Source organism: Sorghum bicolor, chromosome 1, assembly GCF_000003195.3.
Source record: "Sorghum bicolor cultivar BTx623 chromosome 1, Sorghum_bicolor_NCBIv3, whole genome shotgun sequence".
Lineage (NCBI taxonomy): Eukaryota > Viridiplantae > Streptophyta > Magnoliopsida > Poales > Poaceae > Sorghum > Sorghum bicolor.
In genome coordinates this window covers 8,672,655-8,693,202 of record NC_012870.2, presented here as the reverse complement: position 1 = coordinate 8,693,202, position 20,548 = coordinate 8,672,655, and the positions used below count along the sequence as shown (strand labels likewise).

The 20,548-nt window shown below is 45.4% G+C and overlaps 3 protein-coding genes and 1 long non-coding RNA gene across 6 annotated transcripts; all 4 read right to left on the bottom strand.

The window, feature by feature from the left end:
• LOC110431849 lies at positions 244–1,280 on the bottom strand. The gene is made up of 2 exons (XR_002449309.1): positions 1,025–1,280; positions 244–539 (listed from the first exon to the last, which is right to left on the bottom strand). It is a non-coding gene; the product is annotated as an uncharacterized LOC110431849 (long non-coding RNA).
• LOC110431848 lies at positions 1,297–4,693 on the bottom strand. Of its 3 annotated transcripts, none has more exons than XR_002449308.1 (3): positions 4,195–4,494; positions 1,819–1,884; positions 1,297–1,704 (listed from the first exon to the last, which is right to left on the bottom strand). XR_002449308.1 is itself a non-coding variant. In XM_021451537.1 (3 exons), the coding sequence occupies exons 1-3, from the start codon at positions 4,444–4,446 to the stop codon at positions 1,701–1,703; spliced, it is 333 nt and encodes a 110-aa protein (XP_021307212.1). In that variant the 5' UTR covers positions 4,447–4,495; the 3' UTR covers positions 1,297–1,700. The 3 variants fall into 3 exon arrangements, 1 of the variants encoding a protein (XP_021307212.1); XM_021451537.1 differs by having other exon boundaries at positions 1,808–1,884; positions 4,195–4,495; XR_002449307.1 differs by lacking the exon at positions 1,819–1,884 and having other exon boundaries at positions 1,671–1,704; positions 4,195–4,693.
• On the bottom strand, positions 9,477–11,889 carry LOC8059990 (probable protein kinase At2g41970). Its single transcript, XM_002463929.2, has 7 exons — positions 11,520–11,889; positions 11,148–11,401; positions 10,914–11,040; positions 10,538–10,811; positions 10,295–10,427; positions 9,885–9,971; positions 9,477–9,771 (listed from the first exon to the last, which is right to left on the bottom strand). Exons 1-7 carry the CDS (start codon positions 11,605–11,607, stop codon positions 9,640–9,642), a joined length of 1,095 nt encoding a protein of 364 aa, XP_002463974.2. The 5' UTR covers positions 11,608–11,889; the 3' UTR covers positions 9,477–9,639.
• Positions 13,107–20,548, bottom strand: LOC8059989 (protein NRT1/ PTR FAMILY 8.3). The gene is made up of 5 exons (XM_002463928.2): positions 20,116–20,548; positions 19,314–19,419; positions 19,013–19,230; positions 18,236–18,792; positions 13,107–14,157 (listed from the first exon to the last, which is right to left on the bottom strand). Exons 1-5 carry the CDS (start codon positions 20,173–20,175, stop codon positions 13,335–13,337), a joined length of 1,764 nt encoding a protein of 587 aa, XP_002463973.1. The 5' UTR covers positions 20,176–20,548; the 3' UTR covers positions 13,107–13,334.

Sequence of the window (20,548 nt, the reverse complement as noted above, 5' to 3'; positions counted from 1 at the left end):
TTTATGCACCATCTTCTAATCCTACACATTTATCCTCAGAACACAGGTAGCGCACTGCATTTTTTTTTTCAGAATAGTCAACTCAAATCACATTAGAATACCAAGGAGCTTTCCAGAGTGTAAACTATGAACAAGAAGGCTGAACAAGAGCCGTGGTTAGCCCACCAGGCATAGCTACACCAGTATACTGTACCACCACATACACAGAGCGTGGGAGCGTAGGCAGAAATAAGACACCAAAGCTGCCGCTAAATTTAATAATTTATCACTTTTTTATAAAAACACTTTATTATTCATATTAACTTGAACTTGGTTTTTTCTTTGTTTCTGGAAGTTTAAAACTTGCACAGTTGGTTTACAGGCACAAACAGAGCAGAAGTATGGAACCTTACTATGCGTCTATGCCAGTACAACTTTCCCCCCCTAACAAATAACCATACAAGTCAATCTTATTTCTTATGCATTCGGTGATGCAACGCGCTGCAGCATTTCCCATTCTCCGCAAACCACCGTGGCTTTCAGAATGAACTCTGAGAGAGCTGGTATCAAGGGCAGAAAAAAAATTCTTTAGCAAAGAGTTGCTTGAAGTGCACATTAAACAATACACATAAACCAATTAATTGGAATTAGCCATAATTGTTATCCTCTGTTCTGTATTGTTTCCTTCCGAGAATATGCAGGAGATCTATGTATCTTTACCCCTCATATAGAAAGAACATGGGTATCTTGTTCATTCATCAAATAACCATAGTAGGAGATTTGGGAAATTGCAGAGCTATTTTATCCTTAGCTAAGCGAATCAAGGTCACATGTTTTTGTGGCAGGTATCAGTCACAAAAAAAACTTTAATGTTTGTAACAGAGGTTACAGGGCAAAATCAAGAAAGTAGGTCTATATAACCAGCAGTTCCCCTTCTTTGTTTAAATATATAATTCTGGCAAAACTCCTGACAGTTTTATGTTAAAAAAACAGTTGAGTGGAAACAAACACAGCAGACTACCTTAACCCAAACTAGCGAACATACCATGTGATGGCTTCATTGTCCAACTGCTGAAGGAGCAGCAGCAAGTTCAGCAGTGAGGATGAAGGTTGACATGCCAGCTTCCCTGAGGTGACGAATGTTACCATTCATGAGCCTCAGAAGGTTTCTAGAAACAAGAAGGCTCAAACCCTCCTCTGACTGCTCTTTATTGTCCTCCTCATACATTTGTGACAATATTTCTGCTGGGACTCCTGCTCCTTGGTGCTTGATCCTGAAAACCATAAATCCATAAACACAAGAGTAATTTAAGCCTGGGGGATCATCAACGTTTGGCACAGCATGGCTGACCGTTGTGAGCATTTCAGGTGCATTCTCACTGAATGCAATGACCCTGAAGCTCTTCTCGTCAAGGGCCAACAAGCAACCAAATGGTTGGATTAGCTTTCCTCTTTGAATATGCTGCAAGTAGGCTATGACCTTTCCTGATCGCCCTTGCTGCTCAGATGGAGTGCTCCGCTGTGCTTCAACCAACTTGGAGTAATCAAAGGAATCACCAGATTCTTCATACTCTGCATTGAGTTCAGCATCAAGGGTTGTTTGTGCTAATATCCTTGCCTGGGAGCTCTGGCGAGTCCTACTGGATGAACTGGAAGAGTGGGCAGGCCTCGAGGAAGACATTTTTGTCTTCTTTTGAAAAACCACCAGATATCACTCCTGCTTAACTGGTAAAAGGGCAATGGAAAGCATAAATCATTAATTTAAAGTAATAACACCCCAGTGTGATGCAAAAAACAAAAGATTTTGTCAATGTACTACAATATATACAATGACTCAACACATAAGACAAGTCCTTGTTGCCGCAGTATATCGTGAAAGGATTTTTTTTCCTTGGCTTTCCAGACCTTGAGAAAGTATAGAAAATACCACTTTAGTTTTTGATAGACTGCCTAAAGATGAATCACAAAAAGTGATGTTTCAGTTAATAATATATTTAATCTTTCCTAAAGCAGTGTGCCAAATTTTTATTTACCCCCACCAGAATACCGCTTAGTTAGGGGGAAAAATCCTAAGCTGATCCAAGTTATAATTTTGATAATTTTTTTGGTAAAAACCTAATCACACTGGGCATCATGGAATTTTCCCCATGGGCTATTGCACTTCCCATGCCTATTAACAGAACAGAAAATCTCTTGTCCAAAAAAAAAAACAGAACAGAAAATCATATGGCACCCAGGGGGACTGGCACCCTCGTTCTAAAATCTAAAATACCATGTTGCAATGTTTCAAAAATCATGTATGTAGTACACCTAAAGTTAAGTTTAGCCGCAACAATTCAGTTTGAAATCCATCTTTGACGCTGAGATTAAAAAAAAAACAGAAGTGCCACTATCAACACATGATGAACAGTGTCAGGTTGACTGCTTGTCTATTTTGTTTCTTGGCATATAGGATGAATTTCAAATTGCAACTATACTTAACTTTGTGTACTAGATACATGATTTCGTGATGAATTTTGAAAGATTGCAACATGGTATAGCTAACGAGGGTGCCAGTGCCAGCCCCCTGGGCACAAAATCTGCACTCTAACATAACCAGTGCTACAACATGTGGTTCTTATATGAAGTCATAAGTATCATAAATTTAAATCATGGAATAATCGGTGTAGCCTAATAATAAGATCAAGTTCCTTTACCCGCCATTAACAGCAAATGAGGTTTCATGGAACGGGCTTTATCTGTTTCTTTTTATAACATTTGTTGCACAATTCATCTAGCATGTATGTTTTGTGATAAAAAAAAAATCACCGGAGTTGTTTTTGACAGTATTTTTCCAACAATTATGATCATTTAGCTATGGACAACAAAATGTAAGAGCAGGTCAGAGTTCTGTTACGGAATTGCACAATGTCAAGGTTCTCCTTATATATGCTGAAATGATTAAATGAATGCCATTTTCCCCCTCTGTCTCAAGAAAATTGAAGTGCCTGTGCTATTGGTAATGCAAAATTAGGCCCTTCTGTTGTAGTATGCATGTACTATTTTCAGCTAATAACTCAGAGATTACAAAACAACAGATAGCTATGCCTCTAAATTATTCACAATATGAAGAAGCAGTTCCTTAAAAAAAATGAAAGAAGCAACCTATGAGGCTAAGACTAATGATGAATAATATCATTTGAAACTTCCAGTAGTATGCGATTATGGTGCAAGATTTTCATTTCACATTGTTTTTCAACAGATGGGGATTACAAGTTTTCACTCCTGTAGTCCTGTGTCATGAGAAAAGCCCTGCTGTTTCAAAACAGGGTGCAATCCAATAAACGAGGTTCACTAACATTTCCGGAAACACATCTGGATCCTAACATGGAGAACTTATCAGGAACAATCCGGTGCTAACAAACAACAGAAAGCATCATGCTACTTTTGCGAAGACATGAATACTAGCAGCTACGGAAAGCAGATCAACGGATCCCCATTTCCTACTCCCCCATGATCAAGAGATTATAGCAGCGCCGTTTCGTTCCCAATCTTTCGTGTCGAAATCTGGTCTCCCCGACGTGGCACATGGACCATGCCGAGAATGCAAGAAAAACCACGGGTAACTGTAAAAGGCCACGGAATGGACTTGCAGCACTCCTTCTCCTTCCTCTCACGATACTAGAGCAGCTTAATAGCGACAGCTAACAAACACTATCCATTCGCTAGTTATCAGCAGCCCCAAAAAACAAGAAAAAAAAAGGGGGTTCTCGGGGTGTTAATCTTCCCATCTTCTAAAATTTAGCATGCTAAGTTTGCTAGCCGCAGCCATCGTCCTATCAAATATGCGTACGATGTCAAAGCTAACCAGAAACATATAGAACCAAGTGAAAAACGCCAGCTTTTTGCAGGTTCTGTTCCTCCCTTCCCCCCCAACAATCCATCAAGCTAGCTATCAATCCTTGTACTGAAGGACTGAAGGAGCAAGCATATCTCCTTTCTGATGAGTGGTCCAAAAACAAAAACCTATCGCGCTCTAGCTGCCCCCCGATCGAGGAGCCAGTCCCAGACGGGAGCAGGAGAGACGCAACAGAGGATCCAGACATTCAGTGACCAATCCAAGAGCCTCTCTCCATAATCCGTGTCCAAGAAGAAGAACATGATGAACAGATGATGGTTGAAGCAAGCTAAGCAGCAGCAACAGGGGAGGGAGGAGGAGGAGGGGAGGGGACCTACGGGTGGGTGGAGCGAAGCAGCGAGCTCTGGAGCGGGAGGAGGACGCCCACCTCCAGCGACTCTCCCGGCAAGCAAGTACGCATAAATAGCGGGGCGTGGGGCGCTGCGACGAGTGCGAGTGAGCAGCATCAAGTCGACGACTGGGTAGGGGCGCGCGCCGACGCGGTGCCCATGCCCGGCGCGGAAGGATGCGGGGGCGGGGCGCAGCGGGAGGTGTCGAGCGCTGATTGGAGGCTCCACTTTGTTTACCATGTTTAGTAACCCGGCAGGCTACGCGGCGCTGCGCCCACCCGTGGGCCGTGGGCTCCTCGTCTCGTCGCCCAACCTGCGCCTAATCTACCCGTCAGCTCGATCTGGTGCATAGCGTGATAGCGTCCAGCAGCCCAGCGCTGCTGCTGACAATGACACCGGCCGCAGTCGGCAGTCGGCACTCAGCTAGTGGATAACGTCGGCCTACAGTACAGCAGCGTGCAAAGCTGCGGTGGCCGTTTCATCGTGGTCTTGGCGTGCTTGTTTTGGTTGTTTCTTCTCTTGGAAAGGTTGGTTCTACTACTAATGGTTGCTTTTATATACTCCCTCCGTCCCAAAATAAGTGTCGTTTTCGCTTCCCGAGAAATAACTTTAGCTAAATATATAGTAAAAAATATTAGTATTTATAGTACATAATTAGTATCATTGGAAAGATCTTTAAGTCTAGTTTTTTAATAAATTTATTTAGAGATATAAATATTATATATATTTTCTATAAATCAAGTCAAACTTGTGGCACAAAAACCTAAAACGACATTTTTTTTAGGACGGAGGGAGTATTATATTTTGTTTATTTGGGGGCGGGGCCCGCGTGATAGTTAGTAATGAAAACCAGCATGGCACGTACGGACGTCGGACGTGCAGCGCGGCCGTAAAACCAGGATGGATGAGATTAACTCGTCCAGTCAATGCGGTTAAAGCTAAATAATCTACCCGTCAGCTCGATCTGGTGCATAGCGTGATAGCGTCCAGCAGCCCAGCGCTGCAGCTGACAATGACACCGGCCGCAGTCGGCAGTCGGCACTCCGCTAGTGGATAACGTCGGCCTACAGTACAGCAGCGTGCAAAGCTGCGGTGGCCGTTTCATCGTGGTCTTGGCGTGCTGGTTTTGGTTGTTTCTTCTCTTGGAAAGGCTCAAAATAAGTGTCGTTTTCGCTTCCCGAGAAATAACTTTAGCTAAATATATAGTAAAAAATATTAGTATTTATAGTACATAATTAGTATCATTGGAAAAATCTTTAAGTCTAGTTTTTTAATAAATTTATTTAGAGATATAAATATTATATATATTTTCTACAAATCAAGTCAAACTTGTGGCACAAAAACCTAAAACGACATTTTTTAGGACGGAGGGAGTATTATATTTTGTTTATTTGGGGGCGTGGCCCGCGTGATTTCCCTTCTCGGGGATGGGATGGGGAGTGGGGAGTAGGGACACGTCTGGGGCCTTCCCACTCTGGGGACATGGGCATGTGACTGGCACGTGCACGCCCGTGCGCCCCATCCCGCTCGGCTGCGCTGGGAAACCGAGGCAGGCGCTGCGCTGCGCTGGGCACCCCTGACCCCCTCCGGCGAGTTCCAGAGCCATGAACATGTGAGAGGGTCATGGGGGTGAGACATTCCGTAGATGTAGATGCGCGGGGATACTCTATTTTTTTACTTGTTTTCCGCGCAGGCGCAGATGCGCAACCATCATGTCTCGACGATAAAACTCCATGAGATGGGCGCTGACTGGAATCAGACAATGCGATTGACTAAAGCTTTGTTTACTTCCATCAAAAATCTAAATTTTTTAAAGATTCTCAGTCCATCATCTTCTTTCTTTTGGATGTGGTGGATTGTAACATCCAAAAATTCACATTCAAAAATCACTCGCATTAAAAATTATTTTCAAAATATATTTCAAAAAACTATAAAATAATTTGAGCTCTATAGTTTCTCCATCTAATCCATCCATATTTTTCACACATAAATAACAGCGAGTACCAGCAAGCTTACATGCAAGAAAACATAGCAGTGCACCTACACGAATATATATCTCATGCATGCATGCAGGACATGCCACCGTCCATTTGCATGCACCTGCATGCAAGGACACGGTGATTAGGCACCGTCCATTTGCATGCATCGTGCATGCAAATTAGGCACCGACCATGCGCTACAGTAGCATTTTTAATGGCACGCAGCTGAGCGCTTTGGCCTATAAAAAGCCAGCCTCGGGTGCTCACTCTCACCACCCGAGAAACACGTTCACTCACTCGCTCTCACTTCGCGTATACCGTATACGGCCATACGCACAAGCCGAGCTCGACTGTCGTCGCAAGACGAGGTGAGCAGCTCATGAGCATCTCCTCGCTCTTCTCTGTCTTTCTGTAGTATTTTTTCTGTATTTTTCCTTGTATTTGTCTGTACCGATTCACTGCCAAGAACTCCACGAATAGAACCATGACATACAGAAGAGCTCTAAGGACCCCTGCTAATTTCTCTCTAACCATGCATGTGTGGGCCATAAGCATTAACTCTAAATAGTACATGCATGCATGCAACATGCACTACCAGCCAAAATTCATCTCGTGAAGCATGTATTTCTTAATCATCGTTAGCCTTTTTCGCATGATTAAAGTCCGGCCATTTCACAAATGCCACATGCTAACTCTGATTTTAATAATTCTTTTTTCTAAATTCATCTAAAATCATGATCTACCTCTCATATTAATTTCATAATTTTTAGAGCTCATTTGAATTTATATGATTATTTATCTGTGCCTGTTGTCTGTGTCGGTCGTCGCGTATTTTAGCTGACGGAGTGAACGAGCCCGAAAACGAGAACGTTGAAGACGAGTACCGCGAGTTTGACGCCGAGGACCCGGACTGTCAGCAGGAGTTTGCTGAGGACGCCGACGGAGGCAAGTCCAACCGATTCCCTTTGATGCATATTGATCCTATTTTTAAACACAACCCGTAGAAGCCGTTTTAAATATTGCATGTACGATATATGTACGAAGTATTTTCGCTGTTTAGTTAAAACCTGTTGAATAGCCATCCTTGAATTGATATTATCCGGTAATTATCTTGTTCGAACCTAGAAACAAATAATATGCTATGACAGAAATATTATTATTTAGTATGCTTAGGACTTGTTACTCATCCTGGATACTCATCGTTGTATTTTATCAAATATAATGATTTTAAAAGTAAAAGGTGTGAGTGGTGAAAATAAATTGTGGGTATTATGAAAGGGTTAATGAACAAGTTATAGATGTGATTACTATGGAGATGGGGCGGATGAGATCTCTTTTGGGATGCCCTGGTGTTGTGGCTTATACCTTGCGGGGTTAAGCGAGAAGATATCTGCCTTGTCTCGATTAAGGACTGAGTTGATGATTCATCTTGCCTAACTCATTTATCGTACAACCACTCGCCTTGCATGGGAAAGGCTTAGTCTAAATCCCTCTAGTTAGTATGGCAATCACCTGGAGGCAGGTGTGCAACGGGACACTAAGTGATGTATGTGAAATTGTGGAATTGTATGAAAAGAGCTTTGTGAATTATTGTGGTATCATGAGATGTGGCCTTAGTGTTCCCGTGGTGAGTGCCATTACTTAGCTATGGAGGGTAATGACTTTGATGGATCTGTGCTTGCACGACGGTGTAAGTTATGGTATCCTACTTGTGGGAAAAGTGTACAACCTCTGCAGAGTGTAAATCTATCTGGATAGCCGTGTCCGCGGTCTCGGACGGGTTATGGTTTGGTTTCAACAACTAGATGGGTTGGTATTGGGACTCGTCAGATGTTCGATTGTGATATCGTTTGTTTCTAGGTCCTTTGGACCTATGTTGTATTTTGGTGTCTTATTATTATAGCGTGCCTTCCTTGTCCACGCTTTCCAAGACTACTGCGCTGAAACTTATCTGATGTAATAAATGTGTTACTAGCCTCCTGGGACTAGTATTGTATCACATTTGAGTTCCTGGTTTACCAGGGGCGCTTCATGGATGCGGGATGGCCGGATCTGGCTCAAGCTTTCTCTGATGGTGGTGGTCGTCAGAGTTGTGGGTGGATCTGGGAGCTAGAGGAGTTGGGGCGAGGCCTTGGTCGTTGGGTGACCACCATCTTCATCTTGTCCTTTGGGACAGGTGTCTACTTTGACTCCGTTCAAAGCCTTGGCATGATGGGATTTCTTCGGTTCATGGTGGTGTTCGTCTTCATCGGCGACGGCATCGGTCGGCGACGACGACAATGACTCCAGGTGGTTCACGAAGTTTCCATGGTCATCATTGTAATTTTTTACTTTGTTAAGGAGCTTCGTGTAGTTTGGCTGTGCTAGACGTCTCTGTATTTCTATACGTGTCTGTATGCATATACGTGTACGTTTGTTTTCTTTACTTGAAATACATATACATTTTTATAAAAAAACTACTCATACTTGTTTCTCCACATACTTAAGGGGTCTCTAACGGCCACTTAAAATCGATAGCGAGAAGAGGACATATAAACTTAAAAAAATAGAAGAACATGCTACCTAGACTTGATGAACGAAAGAGGAGTAGAGTGACAATGATCGTGAGCTTTTAGGGTTCTATGTGAGTCAGGAGTAGTGTGTCAGTGACCGCGAGCTTTTCGGGTTCTATGCGAGTCTGCTGCTTAGTGAGTCATTAGCGAGTTCGATTTTTGGGTTCTCTCTCATCCACGTAGAATAGAATATATTTTGTGCTAGCGATTTTAACCTCTGTTGGGGACGCAATGAGCTATTTTGTCACGGCAACATCTATCGAGACAGACGGCAGGTGATCATGCAGGCATGCAGCAATTGAGGGGGAACAAAGATTCATCTAAACAAGAAGAATCGGCTAGAGTCACGAACAGTGACTGGGCCAAAATAATTCACGCGTAGGTGGCGGTGAAAGGCATTTATTAGTTGGTTTCATGGGCCTCGACTCTTGTTACTTCAGCCATTATTTTTCGTTCCATAGTTTCCCCTGAATCGAGCTTCTTCTGGTCTTCACACAGAGATATATTTCTGACTTTGGAGTTTGGAGTTGAGAATTTTTAGACTTTTCATGCTGCACAAGTTTTGGCCCTCGAGTTCCAACTCAGAAATTGGAGTTGGAGGCCTTAACTTCTGAAATCTAGTGACATGTCGCAGCGCATATGGCCATTTATTTTTGAAGTCCAGTATGTGAGGCGCGAATTTGCGATTAATAAATTAAATTTAATTCCACGTTTCACACACAATGACACGGTTACACTCTCGTAATTAAACAGGCCAAGCAGGCCGTTGCTGGCAACATTTTAACAGAAAACGCCGTAGACATTAATTTACGACGTCCAAAAACTTGCTCGATCACAGCGGCGCAGGGCGAGCGACGACACTACGTATATATTATGCCCACCCACTCTCTGTGTCTACCTAGCTAGTACTGGACTACTGGTGATTCTCCTCCTGGCCGAGCATTCACGAGGGGCTGCAGAGCCTTGACGACAATCGTCATGTTGGGCCTGAAATCGGCCTCGTACTGCACGCAGAGCGCCGCCACCGCCGCGAGCTGCACACAACAGAAACACAACAGAGGGCTCAACACAAACACAACAGAATGGTCAGGGGAAATGCTAGAGCAGGGGAAATGCCGTCCGTATTCAGACTTGAACGTCGGCGTACCTTGGCCACGGCTTTCGGCGGGTAGTCGTCCTTGAGCTTGGGATCCACGCACTGCTTCACCTTGTCCTCGCTCAGTCTCGGAGTGGCCTGAACAAGGCGAAGTGAAAAGTTTTCGGTACCGTAGCACTTTCGTTTGTTTGTGACAAATATTATCTAATCATGGACTAGCTACGATCAAAAGATTTGTCTCGTGATTTACAACTAAACTGTGTAATTAGTTTTTGTTTTTATCTATATTTAATGTTTCATGCATGTGCCACAAAATTCTATATGACGGAGAATTTTGAAAACTTTTGGTTTTCAGGGTGAACCAACAAGGCCCAAGCCAGAAATTTGTTGATTAATTATTAGGCGACTGAATTCATGCACACGGCCGGCCATGGAGGAAGAATGGAGAAGAAGGAACCTACCCAGGTGACCAGGCTCTGCTGCCCCTTGGGCATGGTGTGATCCACGGGCTTCCTCCCGGTTAAGAGCTCAAGGAGCACGACGCCGAAGCTGTACACGTCGCTCTTCTGCGTCAGCTGCCCCGTCATCGCGTACCTGATCCATCGACAATCCAAACACACGTTGAGCCATTAGAGTCGTGTCGAGGATCCGATAGAGAAGACACTGGTGACGGTGGCGCGCGCCATGCGTGCGTGCGTGCTTACTCGGGCGCGTGGTAGCCGAACGTGCCGAGCACCTTGGTGGAGTGCAGGCGCGCGGCGGAGTCCGGGGACTGGTTGGTGAGGTTGAAGTCGCCGATCTTGGCGTCGTGGCCGTCGAAGACCAGCACGTTGCTGGAGCGCACGTCGCGGTGCACGATCGACGGCCGCGCCTTCTCGTGCAGGTGCTCCAGGCCCCTCGCCGCCCCGTACGCGATCCGCGCGCGCTGGCTCCACGTCAGAACCGGCCCGGGCTCCGCGCCTTTCACCCCCTTCTTCCCTGCGATGCAATGCAATGCAACCGACGATGGTCATGCCATGCGACCGCGCGCGTCATGGACTGCATGTGTACGTTCCTGTTGGTTTGCTTTATGCACCGTACCATGGAGTATGTCGTAGAGGGAGCCCATGGTGGCGAACTGGTAGAGCACGATCCGGTTGTTGAGCTCCAGGCAGTAGCCCAGCAGCTGGGTGAAGTGCTCGCACTTGAGCCGCGACACCACGGACAGCTGCAGATTGCATTGCCATCGCAGTCAACGAGAGGAGGCAGCGCGTGTCAGTTTGGGCTATTCAGCTAGGCGTAAATGGGGGGATCAAGGCATGCTTTTCGTGTCACCTGTTCGCAGAACTCGGCCTCTGACTGGCCGGAGGAGCTGCCGTTGTCGAACATCTTGACCGCCACGGTCTCCCCGGTGCCGAGCTTGGCGCGGTAGACGCGGCCGTAGGAGCCTTCCCCGACCAGCGCCCTGTCCCCGAAGTTGCCCGTCAGCCGGTTCAGCTCCGACAGCGCCACGGCCGGGACGTCGATGGGCAGCACCTTGGCCGCAGACGCCGCGCCGCTTCTCGGCATGTTCGGCCCTCTCGGATGTGCTGCATGCACACCATCATTGCAATGTAATGCGCACAGTGAGCTAGCTAGCGATAGCAATTAGCAAGCCATGGTGCCAGCAAGCAAAACCAAATGAGGAGCAAGGGAGAGGGAAAGAACCTGGTGCTCGCGGCGGCGTCGCGGCCGGGTTGGCGGCCGCCAGCGGGGCGGCGTGGGGCTCGTCCTCCGCGCCGCGGCAGCACCACATCCTGAAACCCCGGTGTGCCGGCCTGAAAACCTCAGATCCAAGGGGCAGCAGCTAAGCAATGCAACCACGGCCGATCGATCCGCGCGGGTTCTGTACGTGCAAATATTGCAATTTGTTCGCGAAGCCGGCTGGCAAGCTTTGGACTAACCGATCTTATATGGCAAGAGGGAGGGAGACGACAGACGAAAGGTGCGGAGGCGGAATGGTGGCCAGGTGCCGTCAAACTGGGGTAGTAGTTGGGAGGGGAGGAGGAGAGGAGGAGGATGAGGATGATGACTTGCGTCGAGAGAGCGCGCAGATGGACGACGTGATTCCCGGCCGGCGGCCGGCCGCGCGTTGCAATTATTCGCTGTTTGGCCTACGTGCGGCCTGCGCGCGCGGCTGAGCCTGAAATGCGGTGTTGCTGGCATGCATGTTGCTGCCCATGTACGCCCTGTAGGCCGCATGCAACCTTGTCTTCTTCACTTGTTTTTTTTTCCTATCCTCGCTCTCTCATCGAGCCACAGTGCTTGCCTGCAGACCCCGTGGACGCTAGTGGGAAAAATGGAAAATGCGTGCGTTCTTGTCCAGGACACTCGTGTGCCATATCATTTTGCAATTGCAAGCGCGAAAGTATTTTACAAGCACTTTCGCTAGAAAACGGACGCGAAAGTATTTTACAAGCACTTCGGTTGTCGACCGGTCGGTACGGTGATAGAAGGCGCATGAATGATGCGTTCGGACATGCAGTAGTATATGGCCAACTGAAAACCGGTGGTCAGAGCACGACTGGTAGCCCACGTTCCCGCCGCTGCTCGCTCCCGCTCCGACGTGCTCCCATGCTAACCCCCACGTCGTTAACCGCAACGCCATGACCATGCTTGCTAAACTGCCACGAAGAGCACTAGACGCGCAAAGGCAGTCTGGTTCGTCTTCCGGTGAGAAGCCAGCGCCACACATGACACATAAGTCAACGCTGACATCAATACGATGCATATTGCAGCGTTAAACAGAAGCCAGGTCAGAAGTCAACTGTTCGCCGCGCATTCTCGGGGGAAATGGGCGGGGTTGATCAAGGTGGGTGTTGGGGATTTTCTGTCCGTTGCTCTCTCTCTAGAAAGACCTGGTCCGGTTGCTGCTGCGGTATGAGGACAACAAGGATTACCGCTGAGACTGACTGTCGTCAAAGGAGTCTGCATTTGTTCATGTGTTAGTACCGCCATGCCAATTAACCTGCATGTTTCATCAGCTTCCAGTACTCATCTTTCCGCAGTGGAACCAGGGCAAACAAGACGGCAGGCAAATATGCCGCTGTCCGATACAGAGACAATCAAACAACCAACTGAACCAACCAAAACCACGGTCAACTCACAACGTGCCATCAGAGAATGCCACAGGTAGTCATGTCCCAAGGCCTGTTTGTGTTCGACCAGCACATTGATGCATATACATGAGTTAAAACATGACCTCATATATCTAGGAAAAAGGACAGCAATCAAATTAAATCCTTGATAGGAGAGTAGAGGCATGCGAAAAGTGAGATGTCCATATATTCAGCAATATATACAGAAAGTGGAAGTACGAATGTAAAATCAATTTAGTACAGTAAAATGAGAAATAAAAGCTTCCCAACAATTACAGATCGTTGCTTCAGCTAGAGTGAATGTGGGAAACATATATACAGATTGTTGAAGTTAATAAGTGTCCAAGGAAACATGGCGAGCCGTCCAGTTCCTGACCTTCACAACTCAAGCTGCCTTCTTGCCCTTGTATTTGCCAGCACAGATGACATATACAATCAGGTTCAGAAAACTGAGGCCAGCAAGGAGCCAGAAGAAGTAATCAAGATGCCCTTCGTTCAAGTTGTCAGGAATCCATCCAGGGTTACCTCCCCTCGTAGTAAAGTACGCGACCATTGTCAAAATGAACGTGCTGAGATAGTTCCCACCCGCAGTAGTGAGAAGATTAAGTGCACTGCAGAGGCTCCTCATGGCGTCTGGTGACTGGTCATAAAAGAACTCAAGCGCTCCGATGAATGTGAAAATCTCTGCTAGACCAATCAGGAAATACTGAGGGATTTGCCAGAATATGCTCAGTGGGACCGGGACATTCTGATCCACCAGGTGTGCTTCCCTGGCAACTGCTAGCCGCTTGATTTCGAGGATTGCAGCGACCGACATAGCAAGGATGGAAATGACCAGGCCAATGCCCATCCTCTGCAACTCTGTAAAGCCCCTCTCGTTGCCGGTGAATCTCCTGGCTATTGGAACCACAATGTAATCGTACATCGGGACACATACGATGACACTTAGGGTGTCAAAGGTAGACAGTGAAGCTGGAGGAATCTTGAAAGAACCCAACGATGGGTCAAGCACCATCCCTTGTTCCACGAACATTGTCGACATTTGAGCATATACAGCAGAAAACACTATTGTTGTTGCCCAGACAGGGAACATCCTTACTAGTATCTTCAGTTCTTCCACCTGGGTGACAGTGCATATCCGCCATGGGTTGCTGAAGTCAGCCATTTTCACATCAACTTCGGTAACTGTAGCAGCCTTGTCTAAACATCTGAATAAAAAATCGGTTCAAATATGTTAGGCCCTTAGCTTCCAATCAATATGGCAAAGAAGGCAAACAGGAACAGCTGTCCCAAAACAAGTAAAAAATATTCATCTATTACGGAAAATAACAGAGAAAAAAAGGCTAGTATGTGTGCTTACAAGTTGCAGTTTAGTATAAACAACATAAATCCTGAAAAGCAAAAATCAGGAACTGATGCAGCAACTAGTAAAAAAAAACTATTTTCAGAAATATAAACCAATTTAAATTTTGTTCTTTACTATGGTGCTCTGCTAAGCTGCACGGATACTTCAGGGTAGGCGCGTATCCCGTATCGGATACGTATCCGATACGGATACGTCGCGGATACATGGCTAGTACGTACTGGAGGAGTATCGGGTTTTTTTTTTTTTACATAATAGGATACGGTTGGCTGATACGTATCAAGCAACGGATACACGTATCAGATATGGCCCAGCCCATTACGAAGCCTTCCTCTCGCCCTAACTGCGGACGCGCGACGCCCCGACCCCGACTCCGCAGTCGCGACGCCCGCCCGACCGTGAAGCGCAGCCGCGACGCCCGCCCGACGCCCGCCGCCCGCCGGCGCCGTTCCTGCTCGCCGGCGACGAGCACGGCCCCTGCTCAGCCCGAAGCCACCTGTGGAGCCTGCGCGGGCGCGCCTGCTCTTCCGCGACGGCTGAAGCCGCGAGGCTACGACGCCCGGCCGCCCGCTCGACGCCCGCCGGCCGCTGGCACTGTCCCTGCTCGCCGGCGACGAGCACGGCCCCTGCTCAGTCGTGGAACCACTCTGGTCAGCCGCGGAGGCGCCCTGCTCAGCCTGCTCCTCTTCTTCAGCCCGATCCAGATCCCGTGAGTAAATCCCATCAATCTCTCCTTCTTCAGTAGTTCAGTTCGTAGGATGGCAGTGTAGTGAGTTCTTGTTGCTTGATTTCCTATATGCAGTAGATGGCGTCTCCCAATTTGAGTGGTGCTAGTGGTAGTGCAAGTGCTAGTGTGGGATCTGCAGCCACAAACACAACAGACATCAAGGCTCCACTTTGGGATCATGTCACCATTTTGGAGAAGCCTAAACCTGGTGGAGGAAACACTTACTGGCGCTGCAAGTACTGTCCACTGGAAAAACTGAGTAGTTACACTAGAGTTGAAGCTCATTTGCTGCAGATTTCGGGAAAGGGAATAAGTAAATGTCCTAAAGTTACATATGAAATGCTTTCTGCCATGAGAAAGGAAGTTGAAAGGTGCAAGAATCTGGTGGAAAGATCCAAGTCAAGAACTGTTTCTCTGCCTACTGATCCTTCACAGAGCAATACTGCTGACACCAGCAAGAGGTCTAAGAGGGGGCCTACTTCTGCATTGGAAAAATCTTGGAGACTAGAAGATCGTAATCACTTGGATGCTTTGATCAGTAGAGCAATTTATTCTGGAGGGGTTTCTTTCAATTTTTTGAGAAATCCGTATCTTCGAGAAGCCTTTGCTTTTGCTGCCAGCCGCAACATGCAAGGTTATGTGAGTCCTGGTTACAACAGAGTTAGAGAGGGACTTCTGAAGCAAGAAAGGAGGCACATAGAGCGTTTGTTGGAGAGCACAAAGAGCACATGGCCAGAGAAGGGAGTCTCCATCTGCACTGATGGTTGGTCAGATCCTCAGAGGCGACCAATTATAAATTTTGTTGCTGTTTGTGACAAGTCACCTATGTTCTTGAGGGCTGATAACTGTGAAGGTGAGGTCAAAAGCATGGAATACATTGCAGAAAAGTTGAGGGGAATAATTGAAGAAGTAGGTCGAGATAATGTGGTACAAATCATTACAGACAATGCTGCAAATTGCAAAGGTGCTGGTCTAATAATTGAGGCTGAGTATAAAAACATATTTTGGACACCTTGTGTTGTGCATACCCTCAACCTTGCCTTGAAAAGTATATGTGAGCCTAAAATAGGAAGGAATCCTTCTGATGATGAGATATTTGTTTGGAATCAACTTGAATTTATAGATTCTGTGAAGACTGAGGCTGCTATGATAAAGAATTTCATAATGAATCATGGCATGCGGCTTTCCATGTTCAATGAGTTCAGCCGTTTGAAGTTACTTTCTATTGCTGAAACTAGATTTGCCTCTGTTGTATGTATGTTAAAGAGGTTTGTTGAGGTAAAATCAGCCCTCCAGCAAATGGTGATTAGTGACAAATGGAGCATCTACAAAGAAGCCAGAGATGATTCTCCAATTCCAACAGCCCAACTTGTTAGGGACTTGACACTTAATGAAGTATGGTGGGACAAGGTGGACTTCATTCTTAAGATTACCACTCCTATATATGAGATGATTCGTATAACAGACACCGACACACCATGCCTTCACTTAGTTTATGAGATGTGGGATTCAATGATAGAGAATGTGAAGAAAGCCATATATCGGTACAAGGGCAAGCAAGAAGATGAGCATTCGGACTTGTACTCTGTTATTTATGACATTCTGATTGCTAGGTGGACAAAAGGAAACAATCCACTTCATTGTTTAGCTCATTCACTTAATCCAAGGTACAAATTGTCATTCCATTTTTTTTATTTAGTTCATATTTGTTCCATTCACTAAACCAGTAAACCATAAAGCCAAATTGACAAATGACAATTACAGATATTATAGCCAAAAGTGGCTTGAAGAAGGTGTTGGCCGTGTACCACCCCACAAGGATAAAGAGGTGTCCAAAATGAGAATGACTTGCTTCAAGAGGTTTTTTCCCAATCCAGAAGACTTAGCAAAAGTAAAAGAAGAGTACGCAAGGTTCTCTAGTTGTTCAGAAGAATTTAATGATCCTGACTCAATCCAGGATAGATGGTCTCTATCTCCTATGACCTGGTGGACAAATCATGGACAATATGCCAACCTGTCCGTTGATGAACCTGAATTGCAAGCTGTGACTTTTGGTTTGGATGCTCAAGAGGTTGATGTTGCGGATGACAATGAGCCAGATGAGGAATAGCAAGTTGCTGCTGCATGAATTGCGCCTGAATGCCTTTTAGTTTTAGTACTTTCCTAAATATGAGAGTGTCTTGAGAATTGCGATTACTTTATTTGAATTTGAGACCTTTGGACCTGCTGTTATGTAATAAGTAGTTGAGTACACTTAAGTAGTTATTTGTGATGTTTTTATTGTTATCAGATTTAAATATAGACTTCCATAATTTTATTTTATTTTTTTTTATTTTTAATATTAAACGTATCCGCGTATCTGGTTTTTTGGGAAATCGGCGTATCCGCGTATCCGTATCCTTCCGATACCGATACGCGTATCCGTATCCGTGCAACTTAGGTGCTCTGTACTATAAAAATATTATTTCTATATAGTTCATAACCATTAATACTAACTAATTCCTGCAAAACTATACACCCCATGCACTAACTGTATATGCTGTGAGCATGCACCAAATGGGCACTCTCTGGTGCAGTTAACATATGTGTTGCAAGTATATACCGGATGGCATACCATACTAGGCTGATATGCTGAGGTGGATCAAGCGACATGCCGACATCCAGTTATAAGGAAGCAGAGAGGACATGAAAATCATTTTGCCATTCCCGTCAATATATGAGGTCTATTTCTGCATGAGCTTGATTTTTCTCCAAGAGTAACTTTCTGCTTTGTTTATGTTACATTTCAGGACAGATGTATTGAAAAACAAATAATGCCAAATTGGGAAGCTGATCAATCACAAAGGTATAATGTGATGATTTAATGAAAAAATCTGAAACTGAAGTATGTATAATTGAGTGTCTGACTCAAACACAGAGTAAGAGAAAGCTATCTGTCAGGCCTAATGCCTTTTTTTATTTCTGAACGAATTCTTTGTTCATGGGCAGATAGCAGACACTTCCTATGCGAAAAACTTTGTTCCGTACAAGCATCAGAATGACATACTGACATCAACTACTATTCTTTACTAGGTATAATAATTATTCACAGTTTCTGAAGTACGACAATCAATCATATTATTATCTTTATCTCATACAGCTTGACAAGCAATATCAGTTTGTAGTTCCTTTACTATCATCTCATAAGATGGCATACCTGAGTTCATCTGTGTGCTCTATTTGCCGACTCCCCTCAATTGTTGATACCCCATTAGGTAGCTCATACAAGAGAGAGCTGTCCTCTGGGGCAGGCACATTCCACTTGCGCAAAGAGGCAACAATCACCTGGCATACTCGTGTAATAGGACTACCTCCTGGTTTTTGGAACCTATAAAGTGATGTGCCAGAGAAGAAACTTATGATTGCCAGCCCCATGAATACAGTCGGAATGCCAAAGCCCAGTCCCCATCCTACATTGTCTTGCACCCAAACCAGAAAGCTGCTTGATATGAGAGCACCAATGTTTATTGAAAAATAGAACCAATTAAAGAAAGAACCCTTCTGGATTCGCTCAGCTGGATCTGTATCATCAAATTGATCCGCTCCAAAGGATGAGACACAAGGCTTAATTCCACCAGTACCCAGGGCAATCAGATAAAGACCAAGGAAAAATACAGTATACTGAAAAGGGCTTGCTTGTGGGCAAAAGGATCCTTCACAAGATGGAGGCATGAGCATAGGAACTGATGCTGAAAGAGTCAGTATTGACATCCCCTATAAAATTAAAAGATGATGTCAAGTTAAATAAAATAATAACAAACCAACAGGGCTATTCCAGGATTAGTTGAATGTAGCACTATGTGTATGGGCCAGACATGAATTAAGCAAAAGCCCGTAGTCTACTACAAAGAACTTGAGGGCCTATTTAAACAAATTACTCGCATGTCCCTTTACAACAGTGTTACCATGACACTTCAGAGCAAAGATGACTTACGATGAAGTATACTGTGGAGAATGTTGCAATCGTCCAATACCTCCCCCAGTATGCATCAGCCAGGATTGCCCCAATAAGCGGAGTCAAGTAGCAAGTTCCCTGCCATGTAGTCACATTGCTAGCAGCAGAGGCATTGCCAGCATGTAGCTTTTTTGTCAAGTAAGTGACAAGGTTCGTGGAGATGCCATAATAGGCCAGTCGTTCACAGCATTCATTACCTAGGTTAACCTTAATAGTTAGTTGCAGGTTACGGAGGATTAAATTGGAAGAGCACACTTAATGAATTCACTCTGTACAATACCTAATATGAATGGACATGCCTTCCATCTACCCGTTGTTTCCTTGACAACAGGATTTCCCGAAAAGTCGACTGATCCATCTCCAGTGTATACTACTTGGTTGGATTCCTGCAGCCAAGATTATGTTATTACTCTGTTAAATAAATAGCACAAGTACAAACAGACAGAGAGCTCTTTGATTATGTATGCAAATCATAATACATTGATGCACAGGCTTTACTTTCAACACTAATGTACACAAAGAAAGCAACTATGGCAATATGTTGGTACTAGCAATATGGCCAACAGCTTAGGATCAACAAAAATGTAATGTCTGGAACCCAGGGTGCTTTTGAAAGTGGCCATGAGTTGAAAGAACCAATGAGATAAATTTGTTTAGGCTCAGCTATGTGTAGTAAGAAATCTATCCAAAATAAATAAAGTGAACAAAAAAAAGTAAAAGCTTCTAATTAACACTGCAATTGCCAATTGCAGCCCCAAATTGTACTCATGACTCCATGAATATTATATATAACAATGCACAAGAATTATGCCTAAGTCATCCAACCAAAGTAACAACTACCGAATTCTCGACTTAGTGGAGGTCCCAAGCTATCCTTAAGAACCGTGTACTAAACCAATCAATCAGGTTGTTGAGCAAAGTCTTCTAAATCCGGTGCGTCAAGTCATGAATTTTCCTAAAATAGGCTACCAATCTGACCGACACATCCATCCAAGAAATCTAAACACGAATACACAGATGCCTCTCTAAGTAAGGAGGAAAGGCCAACCAGAGGGAGAGTGGAAGTGGTGGAGTCAACTAACCTCCGGAGCGAGGAGCCCTTCCTCCAGAGCGACCGCCTCCGCGCGCTCGGCGCCGGCCATGGACCGATCCCGGCGAAGACGTAGTAGGGGCAGCGAAGCCTAAGAACACTACGCCTGATCGGATATTCTGTTTTCGGCGAGGAAGCAAAAACGGCCGGTCCAACTCCAAGGTGGAATCGCGGGAGTCGAATTTATGGAAGTCGACTGGAGTAGCTTGTAGATCTGGGTACGTCTCAGGGGCGGAATGAGTGAAGGAAACGGCACCGGCGCCCCGCTACTGTTGCTGTTCCGGTGGTCCGTTGATATTGGGCACCTCTGCCTCTTCGGGAGCTAGGGTTGGTGCCGGAATTGGAGTCGGGATGCGGGGTAGTTAGCGTAGGAGAAGAGGAGGGCACCTGCGTGAACGTGGGCGAAGAGGACTTTCTGTAGGAGA

Coding starts and splice junctions, on each gene's coding strand:
- LOC8059989 (XM_002463928.2), bottom strand. CDS start 20,175: ATGGCCGGCGCCGAGCGCGCGGAGGCGGTCGCTCTGGAGGAAGGGCTC. Junction 19,420..20,115: donor AAGGGCTCCTCGCTCCGGAG/GTTAGTTGACTC, acceptor TCTTGGCTGCAG/GAATCCAACCAAGTAGTATA. Junction 18,793..19,012: donor TCTCCACAGTATACTTCATC/GTAAGTCATCTT, acceptor TTAATTTTATAG/GGGATGTCAATACTGACTCT.
- LOC8059990 (XM_002463929.2), bottom strand. CDS start 11,607: ATGTGGTGCTGCCGCGGCGCGGAGGACGAGCCCCACGCCGCCCCGCTG. Junction 10,428..10,537: donor TTCGGCTACCACGCGCCCGA/GTAAGCACGCAC, acceptor TCGATGGATCAG/GTACGCGATGACGGGGCAGC. Junction 9,972..10,294: donor AGCAGAGCCTGGTCACCTGG/GTAGGTTCCTTC, acceptor CGCCTTGTTCAG/GCCACTCCGAGACTGAGCGA.
- LOC110431848 (XM_021451537.1), bottom strand. CDS start 4,446: ATGGTAAACAAAGTGGAGCCTCCAATCAGCGCTCGACACCTCCCGCTG. Junction 1,885..4,194: donor CTGCTTCGCTCCACCCACCC/GTAGGTCCCCTC, acceptor TACTTTCTCAAG/GTCTGGAAAGCCAAGGAAAA.